Consider the following 18,326-nt stretch of genomic DNA (forward strand, 5'->3'; position numbering starts at 1 on the left):
CTTGCTGTTCCAACAGGACAATGCACGTCCGCATGTATCCCGTGCCACCCAACGTGCTCTAGAAGGTGTAAGTCAACTACCCTGGCCAGCAAGATCTCCGGATCTGTCCCCCATTGGGCATGTTTGGGACTGGATGAAGCGTCGTCTCACGCGGTCTGCACGTCCAGCACGAACGCTGGTCCAACTGAGGCGCCAGGTGGAAATGGCATTCCACAGGACTACATCCAGCATCTCTACGATCGTCTCCATGGGAGAATAGCAGCCTGCATTGCTGCGAAAGGTGGATATACACTGTACTAGTGCCGACATTGTGCATGCTCTGTTGCCTGTGTCTATGTGCCTGTGGTTCTGTCAGTGTGATCATGTGATGTATCTGACCCCAGGAATGTGTCAATAAAGTTTCCCCTTCCTGGGACAATGAATTCACGGTGTTCTTATTTCAATTTCCAGGAGTGTATTTATACAGTAAACAGCACACGCTTTAAACCATTTCGTTTTTCCAGCTATACATCATAGCGTCTGCTCCACTTGGCACAGCGCGTGATGTCAGGGACGCGGTCTTACTCCGTGTCATGTGACTTTGAAGTCGGTTTGAAAGTTTAGCACGACAGAGATACGGGCATGCGCTATCTAAGTGTACCAATGGTCTAAGATTATTGTTTGAGGGGAAGCTGTAACTCATTAGCCTGCGTGTAAAATATTTTGTTGACACCGACCTACTTAGGGAGGAACGATCAGCACGATAAAATAAGGGAAATCAGAGCTCGTACGGAAACATATAAGTGTTCACTCTTTCCGCGCACTATACGAGATTGGAATAATTGTGAGAATTGTGAAGGTGGTTCGATGAAGCCTCTGCCAGGCACTTAAACGTGACTTGCAGAGTATCCACGTAGATGTAGATGTAGATGAAGCCGTTGTCATCTGACATAGGTGTGCATTCGCACGCACGACGTGTTGTTTGTATGAGGGGTACTGCATCTTCAGGTGAATTTCAGACCATATGTTTCCCCCACTTGCAAAAATGATGGGCAGATCGGTAGGAAGATATCGTTTGTGCTTGGGTATTCCTTTTGTGCTGGTAAAATATTCGGTATTTCCTCAAGGTAGACAAGAAGCCCCGACAACGTAGAGAGCGCTGGTCTCGCTAGGTTCGCAGAACAGGTACTGTCAAATATGGAAGCTAAATGAGGTGCAGGCGGAAGTAATAGTGTGAGGAGGGTTCGTGAGTCGTGCTTGGGTAGCTTCAGTCGGTAGAGTACGTGCGCCTGGGAAGGCAGCGGTCCCGGTCCCGCGATCGAGTCCTGGTTTGCACACAGTTCTAATTTGCCAGGAAGTTGTAGAAAGTATCAGCGCACACTCCGCTTGAAACGTCCCCTTTCAACAATTATACAAGACTGTCCTTAACATGACACACAATATTTTTAGCGCAACGCAATCTGACTTTCAAAAATCCCTACAAAATAATGGCCCTGACTAACATTAACCTATACCTTTAACAAATCACTTACCTAACTAAAAATCTTCGTTACTCGAACTACTGCAAAACAGCGAGCGCCACTACTGCCAGCTAAATAAAAGATTCAAACTACGGAAGGCACTAACTACTCATAGGCATAGTTAGGAAATGAAAGATTTTAGTAGAGAACAAACAATGTATTTACCTTAATAGTGTTGAAAAATCATAATATACATAACAGATCATGACATACAGTCTTACAAATTTCCAAACTCCGCCATCTCTCTCCCCATATCCACCACTGCTGGCGGCTCACCTCCAACTGCGCAACGCTACGCGCTGTTATCATCCAGCTGCCCAACACTACAATGGCAGACAACAATGCAAACTAGCCACAGACTGCACACAGCACAGCCAGTGATTTTCATACAGAGCGCTACGTAACGTTGCCAATAAGAAAACATAAACAGCCTACTTACATAGCCCCCATGCTCCCCACAAAAAATTTTACAAATTGTTTTGGGCAGTGGCCAATAATGATTTGATAAAATTTTTCGTAATTACAATAACAAAGATATCAAATGCACACACTTATTGATACAATGTTGGTCAAAAGATAAAATTTCCTCACAGTCCATAAAGACAGTCCTGATCATTCAACACAGTAAAATTGCAGTTTTTTTTTCTCAAAGTCTGAGCAGTAAAAGAAAATGCACATGGAAGTAGTGGATTTCCATGCAGTTTTGAAGAAGTAGTGTTGCCCTTCCAACGGAAAGACAGTGCTGACTCTTGACATGCAGACAGGTAATGGTCCACAACAGAGCAAACCCACCACAGAGTCAGTCGAAGTTTTGAAGAATATTGGTAGGTAGGTCGTCACAGAGCAGACCCATTGTAGTCCTGGTAGAGATTACGGTACTGGTGGGCCACCAGAGGTGCAGACCCACTGTAGTCCTTGTAGAGATAATGGTATTGGTGGGCCATCAAAAATGCAGCCCCAATGTAGTCCTTGTAGAGACGGCTGGCAGCCATCCATTGCGACTGTGCAGGTGCACAATCACCATCGAAGAGTCTTGCAGAGAATATAGCAAGTCCATAAACCACCACTAGTGCACTCACAAAGTTTTTTTTCTAATTGTCCTTAGAAACAGCAATGCTGTTAACCAGTCCCTTGCTGAATTATTAACACACGTCCAAACGCTAACAGTCCACACTGCTCACATACTGCGCATATATTATGACCAACAGAAACGTGTGCAGTGAAATGATACTTAATTTGAAGAACTGGTGTCAATTACAATATTATAACATGAGAATACAATAACAAAGGTACAAAATACATCATTAAAGAACATAACAATACAGATATCATTTGTAGTAACACAAACTTCAGAAAAGAATAGAAATAATATACATCAGTGTTACAGGAATTATGAAAAAATATCAGAATAACTTTTGAAAGACCAACTTCACTCATGAGCATTAATACAAAACAGAATAAATAATGTCTAAACATCTTTACAAAGAAAATAACATATTATTAGAATAATTCCACAACATAACTCATATCAGCTAAACACATAAAGACAGGAAAAACACAAATATACAAGAGTACACAAACACATAGCAGAATAACACAAGAGGAAAGGGCAGGGTTTGTTTTCAGTGTAACATTTGGTACTACAGTCCAATCTAAAACTTCATTCCATAGAGCGTACTTCTTATTTCAACATTTGCTCCAGCCAAAAAAAAAAATCCTATCCAAGCATGCTTTCTGTATTCTGTTCACATCCTCTTTCAAAAATAGTTTTTCTCCACTGTACACTACTTTTTTGGCCAAATCATTTTCTTATAGCTTCTCAATGCATTTCTTCCAATTCATCATAGTTTCTTATATAATCTACCCCCTCTTAAGCTAACTTAAATCTACTGAGCTCAGATGCTAAACTAAGGGACGAGGCAATGCAGCAGCACAAAACAATTAATACAAATATCAATGACAAAAGAAATACAAATGGGCAAAGCAATTGCAATATTACAACAAATATAAGGCACTGTGCAGCAAACAAGAAAAATAAATCAGTAGTAAAACTGGCTTAACAGAGTAATACAAAGTCAAATTCAGTAACACTATGCCTTGTGAACAGCAGCAGCAAATGCTATAACTTATACCTAAACATGAGAAAGCTCAAGCAGAAAAAATAGTACACTAAAGATAACAATACAGATAAGGGAAATGCCTATTCACATCTTAATGTCTATGTAAATAAAGTGGTGCACCACAACTTATTCTACAAAATAAATTACCATGTACTTGAAAAGAAGATTATGAATGCAGTTCCTGTGAAGGTAAATGTCTTTTTGTGCTCCCTCATTTTTTTGAAAAAAATTATTATTTACTCGATCTGTAGACAGAAAATATTTATATTAGTACATCTATAAAATTTTATTTTAACCAATGCTGCAGTGCCGCTAGAAACTAGATATTAAACAAAATGAGCAATCTCTCAACTAGAAAGACAATGGATGTAAAATGTTTCTCATCATTTCATTAGGCATTTTAGTAAATATCATAAATTAAGAGCTCCACAGTGTAATCATATGTTTTCAAGTTCGAGCGTGTCGTATTTGCGATGCTTTCTACAAATGAATGTCAATAGCGAGGATAATGGCCTCTTTTTTTTGCACCTAATGGCTTTCTTTTATCAGACGTCTACCTCTCAGCTGGGCGCCCAAAACGCATTACACCAAGGTCACTTACTTTTCTTGCTGAAATATTTACGATGGCAGTTTCCGCTATAGTGACAGTCTCATATAAAAATATTTCACTGGTCAAGAATTTGGGTTACAAATCTGTAGAAACAAAATCCTATTGATATAACAGTGTCCAAAAAATTTTCGTCGGCATTGTAATACATTCACGCATTTACACACATTTCATAACTCTTAAAGTACGATTCTTGGTTTCCAACAACCTTTTTCACAAATCAGAATCCCTAACCACTACTCATTATTCCTTATCTTATTCATCGACACTTCTTCAATATTTCATCATAACATACGTAGCATAATGAAATAACTCATATAGCATCAGCTTATTGATCATAAACATACCGCAACAGCATAATACACATAGTCATCGTAATAATAACATCATAAGACCTCAGTCAACTCTCAAAATCGTCGTAGCTTCCTCCAATAATTTCAAAACCTAAAAATAATTCTCTGCTCATGTCAAAAGTGTCATCTGCCTCAAACGTACTTTAAAAATCGTGATCCCATACCAAATATATCATTCAAAGCTCTCATAATATCACAATGGGTCCGAAAAAATATGAACAGTCCACAAAGTACAGACAAAATACAACTTCGTAAGTGTGAAGTTATCCAACGGTGTAATTACGTAAACATCTGTCACTGCCTTAGTAAAAAAGTTTGTCTCTCTCAATTAAATGATCAGATAGCTGTGTAATTATTTGTTAGAGAAATATGGTACCGATGTGTAAAGTTGTGTAAGCAAATACCATATTAGGTAGGGCTCCTTGTGCTTGCCAAACACATGATACACAAAGTAGGCGTGTACCCTCTGAGGATTAATGTAATTATACCCTCAGGTGTTACAGATTACAGCAATGGAATGAAATATATCACGGAAAACCCTTGTATCATTGTACTTCAAATATCTTAAAAAAATAAATGTTTTAAGTGCGAAATTAATCACTCAAATACGTGTACTGTAGCGCTAAACTGTGCGTCATGTTGTAAGACAATCTCTGTGGAAATCTCGTAGTTATCGTCCTCCGAAAGCTAAGTTCTACAGAAGTCAATGTGCTTACCTCATGATAAACAAAAGTGAAATGCTTTGTGTATAGATATCATAGTTATTACGCTTATTGTTGTGATGAAGAAAGTACTGTACTGTAATGTATTGTTATGCTACGGAAAAGGCTGTCTCATTGTAGCTATACCACAAAAGTTACTACTAAAACATGTTTTACTTTCCAGAATAAAACAGAAAACTGTGCAGATACAAAACAGAAACACTGCAAAAGCAACATTGTAAATTGTCACTCATTAGTAGCGTCGTAATAAAATCGTGTAGCTGTCACATAAACTAACCACTACGTCATCTGGTATCTCACTGAAAGTACTTTAAATCCAGAATGTACACTCCTGGAAATGGAAAAAAGAACACATTGACACCGGTGTGTCAGACCCACCATACTTGCTCCGGACACTGCGAGAGGGCTGTACAAGCAATGATCACACGCACGGCACAGCGGACACACCAGGAACCGCGGTGTTGGCCGTCGAATGGCGCTAGCTGCGCAGCATTTGTGCACCGCCGCCGTCAGTGTCAGCCAGTTTGCCGTGGCATACGGAGCTCCATCACAGTCTTTAACACTGGTAGCATGCCGTGACAGCGTGGACGTGAACCGTATGTGCAGTTGACAGACTTTGAGCGAGGGCGTATAGTTGGCATGCGGGAGGCCGGGTGGACGTACCGCCGAATTGCTCAACACGTGGGGCGTGAGGTCTCCACAGTACATCGATGTTGTCGCCAGTGGTCGGCGGAAGGTGCACGTGCCCGTCGACCTGGGACCGGACCGCAGCGACGCACGGATGCACGCCAAGACCGTAGGATCCCACGCAGTGCCGTATGGGACCGCACCGCCGCTTCCCACCAAATTAGGGACACTGTTGCTCCTGGGGTATCGGCGAGGACCATTCGCAACCGTCTCCATGAAGTTCGGCTACGGTCCCGCACACCGTTAGGCCGTCTTCCGCTCACGCCCCAACATCGTGCAGCCCGCCTCCAGTGGTGTCGCGACAGGCGTGAATGGAGGGACGAATGGAGACGTGTCGTCTTCAGCGATGAGAGTCGCTTCTGCCTTGGTGCCAATGATGGTCGTATGCGTGTTTGGCGCCGTGCAGGTGAGCGCCACAATCAGGACTGCATAAGACCGAGGCACACAGGGCCAACACCCGGCATCATGGTGTGGGGAGCGATCTCCTACACTGGCCGTACACCACTGGTGATCGTCGAGGGGACACTGAATAGTGCACGGTACATCCAAACCGTCATCGAACCCATCGTTCTACCATTCCTAGACCGGCAAGGGAACTTGCTGTTCCAACAGGACAATGCACGTCCGCATGTATCCCGTGCCACCCAACGTGCTCTAGAAGGTGTAAGTCAACTACCCTGGCCAGCAAGATCTCCGGAACTGTCCCCCATTGAGCATGTTTGGGACTGGATGAAGCGTCGTCTCACGCGGTCTGCACGTCCAGCACAAACACTGGTCCAACTGAGGCGCCAGGTGGAAATGGCATGGCAAGCCGTTCCACAGGACTACATCCAGCATCTCTACGATCGTCCCCATGGGAGAATAGCAGCCTGCATTGCTGCGAAAGGTGGATATACACTGTACTAGTGCCGACATTGTGCATGCTCTGTTGCCTGTGTCTATGTGCCTGTGGTTCTGTCAGTGTGATCATGTGATGTATCTGACCCCAGGAATGTGTCAATAAAGTTTCCCCTTCCTGGGACAATGAATTCACGGTGTTCTTATTTCAATTTCCAGGAGTGTATTTTCAAGTAAACCAAAATGTTGCATTAAAATCTCATTAACAGTACCAGTATGTGTCATAAGTATGTAAGCCTGATAGTCGTTACGTAATCGTGCAACTAACAAGCAAGAATGTACAAATACAACACTGTGTCGTCTGTTCACTATAACAATGCAATCGAAATTTCTGTTTAAAAATGTTCCCTAGGTTCTAGACTGGATATTTAACTTCAAACATTGTTGCATGTTAACAGTTTCTTAAGTCTGACAAAGCATACTAGAAATGTGAAGTGAAAAGTTTTATGGCAAAGACAAAGTTAAAAAGCAGATTATCTTTCAATAAACGGTTTTACATGTGAAGTGTGGTGCAATCCTTTACTCTTCATAGTACTCAGAGTTTGAACTTGAATGCAATTATCATGCGGTATACGTCGGTAAAGAATACTGGAATTTTTCTCAAGGTTAGCGTCTATGTTATTTTTCTCAGAGCCAGCTGGCGCATGCGGCTGCCTGCTGTGCGAGTCATTGTCTGTCTCTTTGTTGGCGTGCGTCGCTCTTGGGATTAGGAGACCTAACTTCTACAAATTCGCCTTGCCGAGAGGGCTCTGCTCTGTTTGAATCCCGCCAGTTCTGATGCAATTCAGGTCTGTCGTTACGATCATATCGTCTCTCGTCATGTCGGTAGATTCCATAGTTTCTTTCTTGTCGGTCACATCGTGGAGAATTTCTCCCTGAATCGTAACTGCGCGCTGGACCGTTGCATCTGAAGTTATTCTGTCTCCCTTGATAAAAATTAATTTGGTTCCCATATTGTCTGTTTCTATGGTTATCTCTGTCATATTCATTACTACAGAAATGTGAGCTTTCTCTGTAACTGTTATTACTCTGCCAGTGGTTGTCATATGGTTGGCGTCTGTTTTGGTCACGATTTGTGTGGTGAGAATAGCCTTGTCATGTCCAGTTATTATTTCTTTCATCGCGGAATTGCGACAGATGTGACCTGTAATTGTTGTGTTCCTGTTTTCGCGTTCCATGATTATCAGTGTCAATTTCTAATTCTTGTAAGAGTCCCTGAAAAGCTTCAATGTCGTCTTTGCAACGTCCTGCTAAAATAGTATGTCGTAAATGTTCAGGCAATTTGATTAAGCAAATGCGGATGAGTTCTGAGGGGCTGTAAGGGTTTGACAGGTACTGGTTCTTGTGCAACATGTCTTCAAAATATTTCACAAGCGTGGAGAATTCAGATTGTTCGAAATGTTTCATCATTATGATGCTATGTTTTACTCGGTCTTAGGTAGCTTGAGACCAATATGCTGAGAGGAAGGCATGATAAAAATCTCCTTCACTGTGACAATCGTGAATGACCGATCGCATTCTTACAGCTGGTTCATTCTCCAAGTAGCCACACATAATTTCTAACCTGTGCTCCAATGACCAGTTGGGAGGAAAACAATGAGAGAATTGATGGAGCCACTCTTGTGGATGAATGTCGTTGGCAGAATTCTTAAACGTTTTGAATTTACGTGTAGTAATGAACAGCTTATAGTCAAAATCATCGTGTCGGCGAGTAGCATATCGGTCATTGTTACGTCGTGTCGGCGGTTCCATCTCAAAATTCGGTGCACCTTGCCAATTTCTTTCATAATTTCCGAAATGCCCTGTGTTATTATTTTGTGGCTTTTCCGTATTTCTAAGTTCCTCTTCCCGTGTTGGAGCGCGAGTGTCCTCTGAAATATGAAATTTTTGTATTACTTGTGCCAACTGATCTTGTACTTCCCGGATTTCTCTGTTGTACTGCATATTAATTTGATTCTGATTTTGTTTGAATTTCTTAATTTGTTCATACTCTTCTGTGTCAGTGATGGCTACAGGTCTTGTGTCATTCAGATCATCATTTACCTTTGCAGATAAGTTAGTGAACTGATCCGAAAGTTCGGCTACTTTCTCCGATAGTGTACTTATTTCCTCAGTGTGTTTTTCTGAACCAAGTTTCAGAGTGTCCATTTGTGTTGAAATCGTATCTACTGTGTCCTTTAAGTTTTCTTGAGTTTTTGCAAGTTGCATAACCGAATCGGTAGATGCAACTGAGTCAATTTTAGCTTGCAAGGTGTCGTGATTTTCATGAACAATAGTTTGCAGTTCTTTTATGGCTGCTTCGTGATTCTGTAATGTATTTTCATGACGCGAAAAAATAGGTTGGAAATGCTCACAAATTTGTGTTTTGACGTCATTACAGACTTTTTGACATTTCGATTCGATGTTATGTAACTCAGTAGTTAAATCTTCACGTGTTTGGTCAAGTGTGGTGTCTAACTTTTGAAGATTTTGTTCCATTGTGTCTAACTTTTTAAGATTTGGTTCCACTGTGTCTAACTTTTTAAGATTTTGTTCCACTGTGTCTAACTTTTGAAGATTTTGTTCCAGTGTGTCTAACTGTTGCTGTGTTTGTCTCTGGTGTTGTTCCATTGTGTCTAACTTTTGAAGATTTTGTCCCATTTGTTTCTGATTTTGTTCGAGCGTTGTGTCTAACTTTTGTAGCCTTTGTCCCATTTGTTGCATTAACTGTAATAACAATGCATTAGTGTCTGGAATCTGTTCCTCTACGCTTTTCGGCAGTGCATTTGCACCGGCAACATTCACATTTTGACAAGCAGAAAATGTGTCTTGACTTATTTGAGAAAACGATGAGGACGCAAAACCTGAATCTACAGTATTTGCACAATTGTGTCCTGTCATTTCGGATTCATGAGGCGAGATGTTGCCGAGCGATCGATCGATAATGCTCCCCTGTTCACTAATTGTTTCACTGCCTGCACCATTGTTTGCCGCCCGCTCCATTTCGTCGTCACTATTATTTCTCAGTTTACTTTGGAGCCTAGTGTTACGTTTTTCACACGCCACTATTGTCACAATATTTCACACGATAACACAGAAAAGCACAATTTGAAGAGCAAAAATAAGAGAACACATTAACATTGCACTGAAAATAATATCTCGTTAATGCAAGCGCAGCTGCGAAATACTTGGTGCAAATCTACATTCATCCCACAACTGTTTTACTGTACAAGAATGAAAAACTACAACTACAAAGGAAATTCTCTCTACAATTATGCGCTAGCAATAAACAAAGGCTGCACTAATTGCACAAACTGCAAGAAAAAAAGGGTCGACATATGAAACGTCCCCTTTCAACAATTATACAAGACTGTCCTTAACCTGACACACAATATTTTTAGCGCAACGCAATCTGACATTCAAAAATCCCTACAAAATAATGGCCCTGACTAACATTAACCTATACCTTTAACAAATCACTTACCTAACTAAAAATCTTCGTTACTCGAACTACTGCAAAACAGCGAGCGCCACTACTGCCAGCTAAATAAAAGATTCAAACTACGGAAGGCACTAACTACTGATAGGCATAGTTAGGAAATGAAAGATTTTAGTAGAGAACAAACAATGTATTTACCTTAATAGTGTTGAAAAATCATAATATACATTAACAGATCATGACATCCAGTCTTACAAATTTCCAAACTCCGCCATCTCTCTCCCCACATCTACCACTGCTGACGGCTCACCTCCAACTGCGCAACTCTACGCGCTGTTAACATCCAGCTGCCCAACACTACAATGGCAGACAACAATGCAAACTAGCCACAGACTGCACACAGCACAGCCAGTGATTTTCATACAGAGCGCTACGTAACGTTGCCAATAAGAATACATAAACAGCCTACTTACACGCTGCACAGTGAAAATTTCATTTTGGAAACTTGAGATATACTTGGTCTCTGAGTTCCAAAATCTAGTACAGAAAATTGGTGCTGTTTATGATAACAACCTTAACTCTTCTAGCCACCACACGTGGAACAAACTGATGGCAGGCGACGTGTTAAGACATCAGGGAATAGCTTCTGTGGCACTAGATGGAGCTGTGGAGGATAAAAACTGTAGGAATAAGAACTGTAAGATAAGACATAGATCGGAATATATCCAACAAACAACTGAGGTCGTAGTGCACAAGTGCTACTCTGAGATGAACAGGTCGACCAAAGAGAGGAATTCGTGAAGGGGCTCATCAACTGCTCAAAAGACTGGTGATTTAAAAAGTAAAAATTTTGATCCATTCACTGGACGCAATCGTAATTTGTTAATAAGCAGGGTGTAATGTGCCGTCGTCATGCTTCTTCTCTCAACTCCACCGAACACAAAACATTAAACACTACATGCACTCATCGACATTACTTCCTCGGCGCTATATCTTTAAAGTAGTCGGGAGAGGAGTAAGGCAAGGATGTTCCTGACGAAATACTTATTCAACCTTATTATCAAAGTTCAAAACAAACCTTCGAATGACATACACCGCGAATGAGTGTATATAAAACCAACAGCTTCTTCACAAGCTTTTTAGTTTTTGATTAGTGTGAACAATACTAATATCACAGTCTTTATGAAGAGCACATGCTACAATGGGAAGAACAAAACAAAGCCGATCCACAAGATCTGTTATAAGTTAAGTCAATACAGAAGATAGCAGCTGTTCCGTAGAAGTAGGAGAGACTGCTTCGGCTGTAGGAGCATTTGCCGTCAGCTTTTAATAGTTTCCAACGACGAGAATAGGAAGAATTTTATGGCATATTGTTGGCTTTCTTGGTTGTTGCCATTGAAGGTCATTTCTTCTTAGTTAGGCAGCCTCATGTTCCTCTTCAGTTTTTTCTTATACAATCGACATTTCCACCCCTCTATTGGGATCATCTCCAGAATGTTCAGGTGTCCCGGGTCACACTGAACACTGTCAAAGACGAGTGTCGCACTCACTTATAAAATGGATTTCCCGCGCCTGTTTCGAAGAGGTGGGGTTGTAGGGTGAATTTCTTCCAACTGCTATCAGTCAGCCGTCACCATTGTTTAGGCAGCCAACATACACTTTGTTACATCCACAGGTAACTTCATAGATTCCCCTAGTGCCGAGGTATTCAGGATGGAAAAGTCTCACTTTGCTCCGACTGAAAATCGTGCGCTTCACACCGCTTTTTCGATATATTTTGCTTATGCAGTCCGTAACTGTAAAACAAACGGTGATCTAGAAAAGTGAGAACGCGATTCCTCGTCGATCTTACTGTCACAATTAATACCATTTCGTTTGAAACCCTTATCTTTTCCTATCAGTTGTTCTTCAGTGTCTCCTTTAAGAAATTCAACTCCGATACCAAGCTATTATTGTTGTTGATAACAAAGGGACAGGAAGATAATTTGTTGAGCATTCCTTGCGTCTGCGGCTGTATGGTGATGCGAAGAGGCATCTGAATACCTGTTTGCGTTTGTTAGCTTTCTAGACGCTTTGCGTCCTAGAGGACTGTCAAACCTTCTATAGATTAACACTTCTAGGAACGGGAGACAAACGTCACTCTAAGTCTGCTGATTTTAGGATGAATATCATTTAAGATATTGTGGAAAATATGAAGGTCTTCTTTACTTGCAGCCATATAACAAACGTGTCATCCACATAGCGGAACAAACAAAAAGGAGTTGATGGCACATTGCTAAATGCATGTTACTCAAAATATTTCATAAAAAGTCAGCTGCTCTTAGCAACAGAGGCAAACCCATAGGAGCACCATCAAATTGTTCATAAAATTCTCCTTTATATTTAAAAAAAGTTCAATCATAGGCATTTAATGCGTAGATATGAGAAGCTGTAAGAAGTGTAGAAGAAAGTATTAAACAGGACGAAAGCAACACGCAGTTATAAAAAAGTGTCAAATCTGCGGTAACGGAAATTCAGAAGAATTGCTCCCAAGATATATGTTTCAACAACGTACACGTGATGGCCAAGGAAAGCAACGTTTATAGAAGGAAGTCGAAGAACGGCTGAGACTACTAGGAACAAAAGTAATTTGAATAGAAAAGACGGCTATAGGTTTCCTACTTCGTGGCTTCCCGCCATCAAGGACGTAAATAACGCGGCTGCAGTGCACAAGCAACACAGGCAATTACGAGGATGCCACGTCTGCGGTACTTTGATAAAGATTTCCCTTCTCTGGCACTGCATATCTCGCTACGCATTCAACGACGATGGTCCTCTAGTAGTAGCCCGAAAAATGTCACTCAGTAACCCTTCTTATTATTTTTATAAGTGAACGTGAAACTGGTCTCTGACAGTGTTCATCTAACCGAGGACGCCAGAAGATACTGAAGAAGCTACAAGCAGTAGGGTCGAGACTTAAGAGGGCTTACAACCTAGAAGATATAACCTTCAGCAAGATTTTTGTCGTAATATAAATGTGGTGTCACCGCCAGACACCACACTTGCTAGGTGGTAGCTTTTAAATCGGCCGCGGTCCGGTAGTATACGTCGGACCCGCGTGTCGCCACTGTCAGTGATAGCAGACCGAGCGCCACCACACGGCAGGTCTAGAGAGACGTCCTGGCACTCGCCCCAGTTGTACAGCCGACGTTCATAGGAATGGTTCACGGACAATAACGATCTCAATTGCCGAGACGATAATTAGCATAGCCTTCAGCTACATCAATTGCTACGACCTAGCAAGGCGCCATTTATCTTTTGCTGGTTATATTATAAAGCCTGTACCGTCAGACCGATGTTCTACAATTATGGATTAAAGTTAAGTATTCCAGAAGCTACGTACTTTTCTTTATAGCATTCATTACGTATCCTGTTTCAGACCTCACGCCAGCCTGCGTGAGTTTAAGCGCGTGCCTTTCGGCTTCCTCTCATTGTGTCTAGGCTGTCTTGTCTAGACACAACAATAAATAGGGCATTATACGACTGCCAAAGCTGGAAACACTTAAAGGACGTTGTAAAAATCCAGAAGCATTGGAAATGTGGTTATTAAGGCTGATGGTCAATCCAGTTGGACGGAAAGGAAGATAAATTCAGTGGTATTAAAAAAACTTCTCAAAACCAACGGTTGAAGAAAATTATCCCTCTTCGGGCATCTTATAAAGTATAATACAAACTTAAAAACATTTTCGATGGTAAGATTTTCGGAAAGAATCATAGAAGACTGGCACACAGCAGGGTACACAGAACAAAGAGAATAGTGCGAAGAAAGGTACATGACAAAAGAGATGAACAGCTACAGTGGCAAGATCCTTTAGTAAACAAATGAATAACTCCAGGGAAGTTTCAACAGTTCCATTACAGGAACTCCTGAAATGTCCCTGAAGAAGAACAAATTAACGAATATTTTATGCGTTTTCAATAGTTAGTTCAAAAGTTAAGGAGAAACGCCAGAAATTCTTTTAGCAGTGTTATTACTATACTACTATCTTCGTTTGAAAACACACTCGGACGGTTGGAAATACGCTACGTCGTTGCCTGAGATGATCGATTTGAGCGGTTGGGAGAAATTTTAGTGAATATTAAAGTAGTTTGACGCCTAAGTAGGAAGAACTGAGGGTCCTAGGCAACGCTGGTGGATGGCCCGTTGACCAAATCTACATATAGGGCGTTACTAAGCATTTAATTGTTGTTACGTTTCAGCTGAGGTTTGTAACTGTACGCACCACCATGCATTTTCCCCTCAGAAGAGTAAAATACTTTTAAGAAATCGCAGAAATATCAAGGACTGCAGCGTTTCACATTACTGCGACACTCTCCTACTCAATAGATCTTGTACGTTTAACAATTAGTGGCACTAAATGTCAGAGATTGTTCCCTATTTCACTCGTAGCACTCTATCGCGTATTCTCTCGCCACGTAGCTGCCCTCCCTAAGGAAGAGTAAATCGAAGACTGCCTCAAATATCATTGTATTTCCTCTCACCCAATCGCTATACAGTTTGTTCTACACGCAGAAGAGACACTTAGTCTCTGGGACTGACGCGCCATGAGGATACTTTGAAGAACTTGCAGATGCACAGAATAATTGAGGCATAGAGAACCATAAGAGTCCAAAGCACAGAAAAAATTTTTGAGACAAATAGGGGTTTTTAAAAGCCAAGTATATAAACAAACTACATGTCTCACGGGCCTGAACTTTTTTTTTTAATCAAAGCTCACCAAACGCCCTATGAAAAAATATTGTACACACTTTATGTTACGAAATATTAATTACAATTTAAGATTATACTTATTATCAATGCTAAGCCACAAAATTTCCATGTATAGGCTGGTGACAATAGTGTCTTTTGGCTGTTGTAAATTTTGTAATTAATGTGATACTAGAACCAGAACATAAAGGACAGATACTATAGGCTCTAAACACACGGTTATGACCGATTCCAACACTTCATTATCGCCGTTAACATCATTTTCTTTAAACACATTTTGCGCCTTGAGGTTCATATAAAACTACTGATGTACCTCGGATTACGAAGTATTACTACTACGTACGTAGTGTAGACACTAAATTATGTTGCCAACCCAAGATAACAATTAAACAGTGCAGAGCAACAAAATTATCCTCTGTGCTTTGGACCCATTTGGAAATTAATCTGAAAATCTTGGGAGACACCTTTTTGTGAACGTTCGCATATACCGGGTGATCAAAAATGCAGTATAAATTTGAAAACTTAATAAAACACGGAATAATGTAGATAGAGAGGTAAAATTTGACACACATGCTTGGAATGACAGGGGTTTTATTAGAACGAATAAAAAAAACTAAGTATTGCTAGAAGCGTGAAAGATCTCTTGCACGCGTCGTTTGGTGATGATCGTGTGCTCAGCCGTCACTTTCGTCATGCTTGGCCTCCCAGGTCCCCAGACCTCAGTCCGTGCGATTATTGGCTTTGGGGCTACCTGAAGTCGCAAGTGTATCGTGATCGACCGACATCTCTAGGCATGCTGAAAGACAACATTCGTTGCCAATGCCGTACCACAACTCCGAACATGCTTTACAGTGCTGTTCACAACATTATTCCTCGACTACAGCTATTGTTGAGGAATGATGCTGGACATATTGAGCATTTCCTGTAAAGAACATCATCTTTGCTTTGTCTTACTTTGTTATGCTAATTATTGCTAGTCTGATCAGATGAAGCGCCATCTGTCGGACATTTTTTGAACTTTTGTATTTTTTTGGTTCTAATAAAACCCCATGTCATTCCAAGCTTGTGTGTCAATTTGTACCTCTCTATCTACATTATTCCGTGATTTATTCAGTTTTCAAATTTATACTGACTTTTTGATCACCCGGTATATTGTGGGGCTGCAGATATTGATAAAGTTACTTCACCATAAGATCAAAATATATCAGGAGCATGCATACATGCCAGAACCTCCAAATTGATGACAGTGTGTTTTAGGCTCTCGTAGTTCTCGGAGCCTCAATGTATTTAAAATATGCTTGTGCTTCCATTCATCACTTTTTCTTTATTCTTTGTCCTGCAATGTCCCAATGTAATTTATAATATTAGAAAAGAACGGAATTTTTCTGAGGAATCGTGGTTTAAGCGTTTTAGATTTTCACACTGAGTGTTCAAAAGTCCAATTGTAGCCCAGAGACAACTAAGACTGGACAAAAGTGTGAAATTACCTGTGTTTGATATCGCATATAGGCACGTTTTAAGTATTCCAATGATGTCATCTAAACACCAGATTCATGTAAAATAAATGTCGCAAGTGGAATAAACGCATTGGACAAATTTACTGTTATTGGTAGAGATAACTTTCAGACAGAGGTAGACTGCGTCAATCAAAAGCCAATCTAGTCACTTAAAGTTTAGATGTACAAAGAAGGAACAAAAACGATACACTTCAAATATGGATTTCAATTTACAGGACTATGGACTATCCGAAATTCAGAGTTACAGATACATGAACATTCCAGATTTCTTGTTGGATTCACTATAAGTGCTGAGTAATGTGTTCGTCTGGTGTGGCTTCCACCTGATATCGGCAGACAAAAGTATTTCCCATCTGAGAGGTCAGGTAAGCAGAGAGTTAACGCTGAGGCTGGGTGCGTCGGCCACGGAGTTCTTGAAGTCTGCGTACTCGCAACAGTACGAGTAGCCCTTCACCTGATCCGTGGCCTTCCAGGATATCCAACTGATCTTGCTACATATGTCTGTGCATGCATAGTAGTCAGATCCGGGGTTAGCGATGTACGGATTGTTTACGCCCACGAACACAACTGCTGCCTTAGTGTTAGCGTTGTAGACGATTTTCCAAAAGATCTTCGGAACTGGAATGTACTTGCTGCCATCAGCATAAAGGTACAGCTCCGTCTCGACGTTGTTGACGTTGGGCAGCGTCGTGATGCCTTGTGTACCCGTGTAGATTTCGAGCTCGAGCCGGTTGTTCGCAGCGTACGAACGTACATTGTTCTCCATGGTGTTCCAGTTGGCACCATTGACAGTCTGCCACTGCGGCGCAGCGTTCACATACAAGAACGTGGCGTACTCCTGCGCGCCGAGACTGAAATCAGCCTTAGCAGTGAGGTGTCCCTTGGAAAGGAAGTAGTCGTTGGTCTCGGAAATGTACTTGGACCCCAGCTCGCTGGGGATCTGCGTGGCGCGTTTGTACTGCTTATCCATGTCGACGTTGCCGTAGAAGCCGCCGTCCAGCCAGTCGGGCCGGTCGAAGCCGCTCTGCTTGCCCCCCATTTCGGCGACCATCGTGAAGTGGTCGTACACCGTGTTGTAGGACCGATCGTCGAAGCAGGCGTCGATGAGCGTGTAGAAGTCGGAGCCGACCTGGAAGCCCAGCTGGACCACCTGGTACTGTCCGCTGCCGCCACACGAGCCGCCTGTCTTCACGCCTGACGGCTTCGGCTGGGACCTGCATCTGAGATCAGCGAAGTCGTACGACTGCCCGTTGATGGAGAAGGTGGAGCCAGAGACGCAGGAGGCCGTCGCTTGCGACTACCCGGTGACCTGGAGGCTGTTGTCGGGGCACGCGACGATGATCTGCTCGTTCTGGCCGAGCGAGATCACCCCCGAGGAGTCCGGCGTGACGAAGCCGTGCACGTCTTTGCTACCGCCGGGCTTCAGTAGCAGTGGCTGTGGGTCAGGCATCTTGGACCCGTCTACGTCCACCGACAAACCTGCAAATTTGAATAAACAATTAACACTGATTGCGCTGAGACGTTAGTTTCGCAAAAGACTACAATAAACAACACTGTCCAAAAGTTTAAACACAATAATTCACAAATCTGAAATGTTATCAGAGATATGTATGCATTTACTATAGATTAATATCAGTCAGAGAAATAGTCTGCTGTTGTTTCATCTACAATTACAAAAAAGTTTATCCTGTGGAGAGAGAGAGGGAAAGTCCTTCACCAGGGAAGACGAATGGAATATTCCAGAATCTGAAACACGAAC

The 18,326-nt window shown here is 41.8% G+C and overlaps 1 protein-coding gene across 1 annotated transcript in view; it reads right to left on the reverse strand.

Moving 5' to 3' along the window:
• Positions 1-16,928: 16,928 nt before the first annotated feature.
• Positions 16,929-18,326, reverse strand: part of LOC126175263 (uncharacterized) — a 254,214-nt gene continuing 252,816 nt past the window's right edge. The window contains exon 3 of the mRNA XM_049921948.1: positions 16,929-17,787. Coding sequence (XP_049777905.1) covers positions 16,929-17,787 — 859 coding nt within the window. The remainder of the gene's footprint in view (positions 17,788-18,326) is intronic.

This window comes from Schistocerca cancellata, chromosome 1, assembly GCF_023864275.1.
Source record: "Schistocerca cancellata isolate TAMUIC-IGC-003103 chromosome 1, iqSchCanc2.1, whole genome shotgun sequence".
Lineage (NCBI taxonomy): Eukaryota > Metazoa > Arthropoda > Insecta > Orthoptera > Acrididae > Schistocerca > Schistocerca cancellata.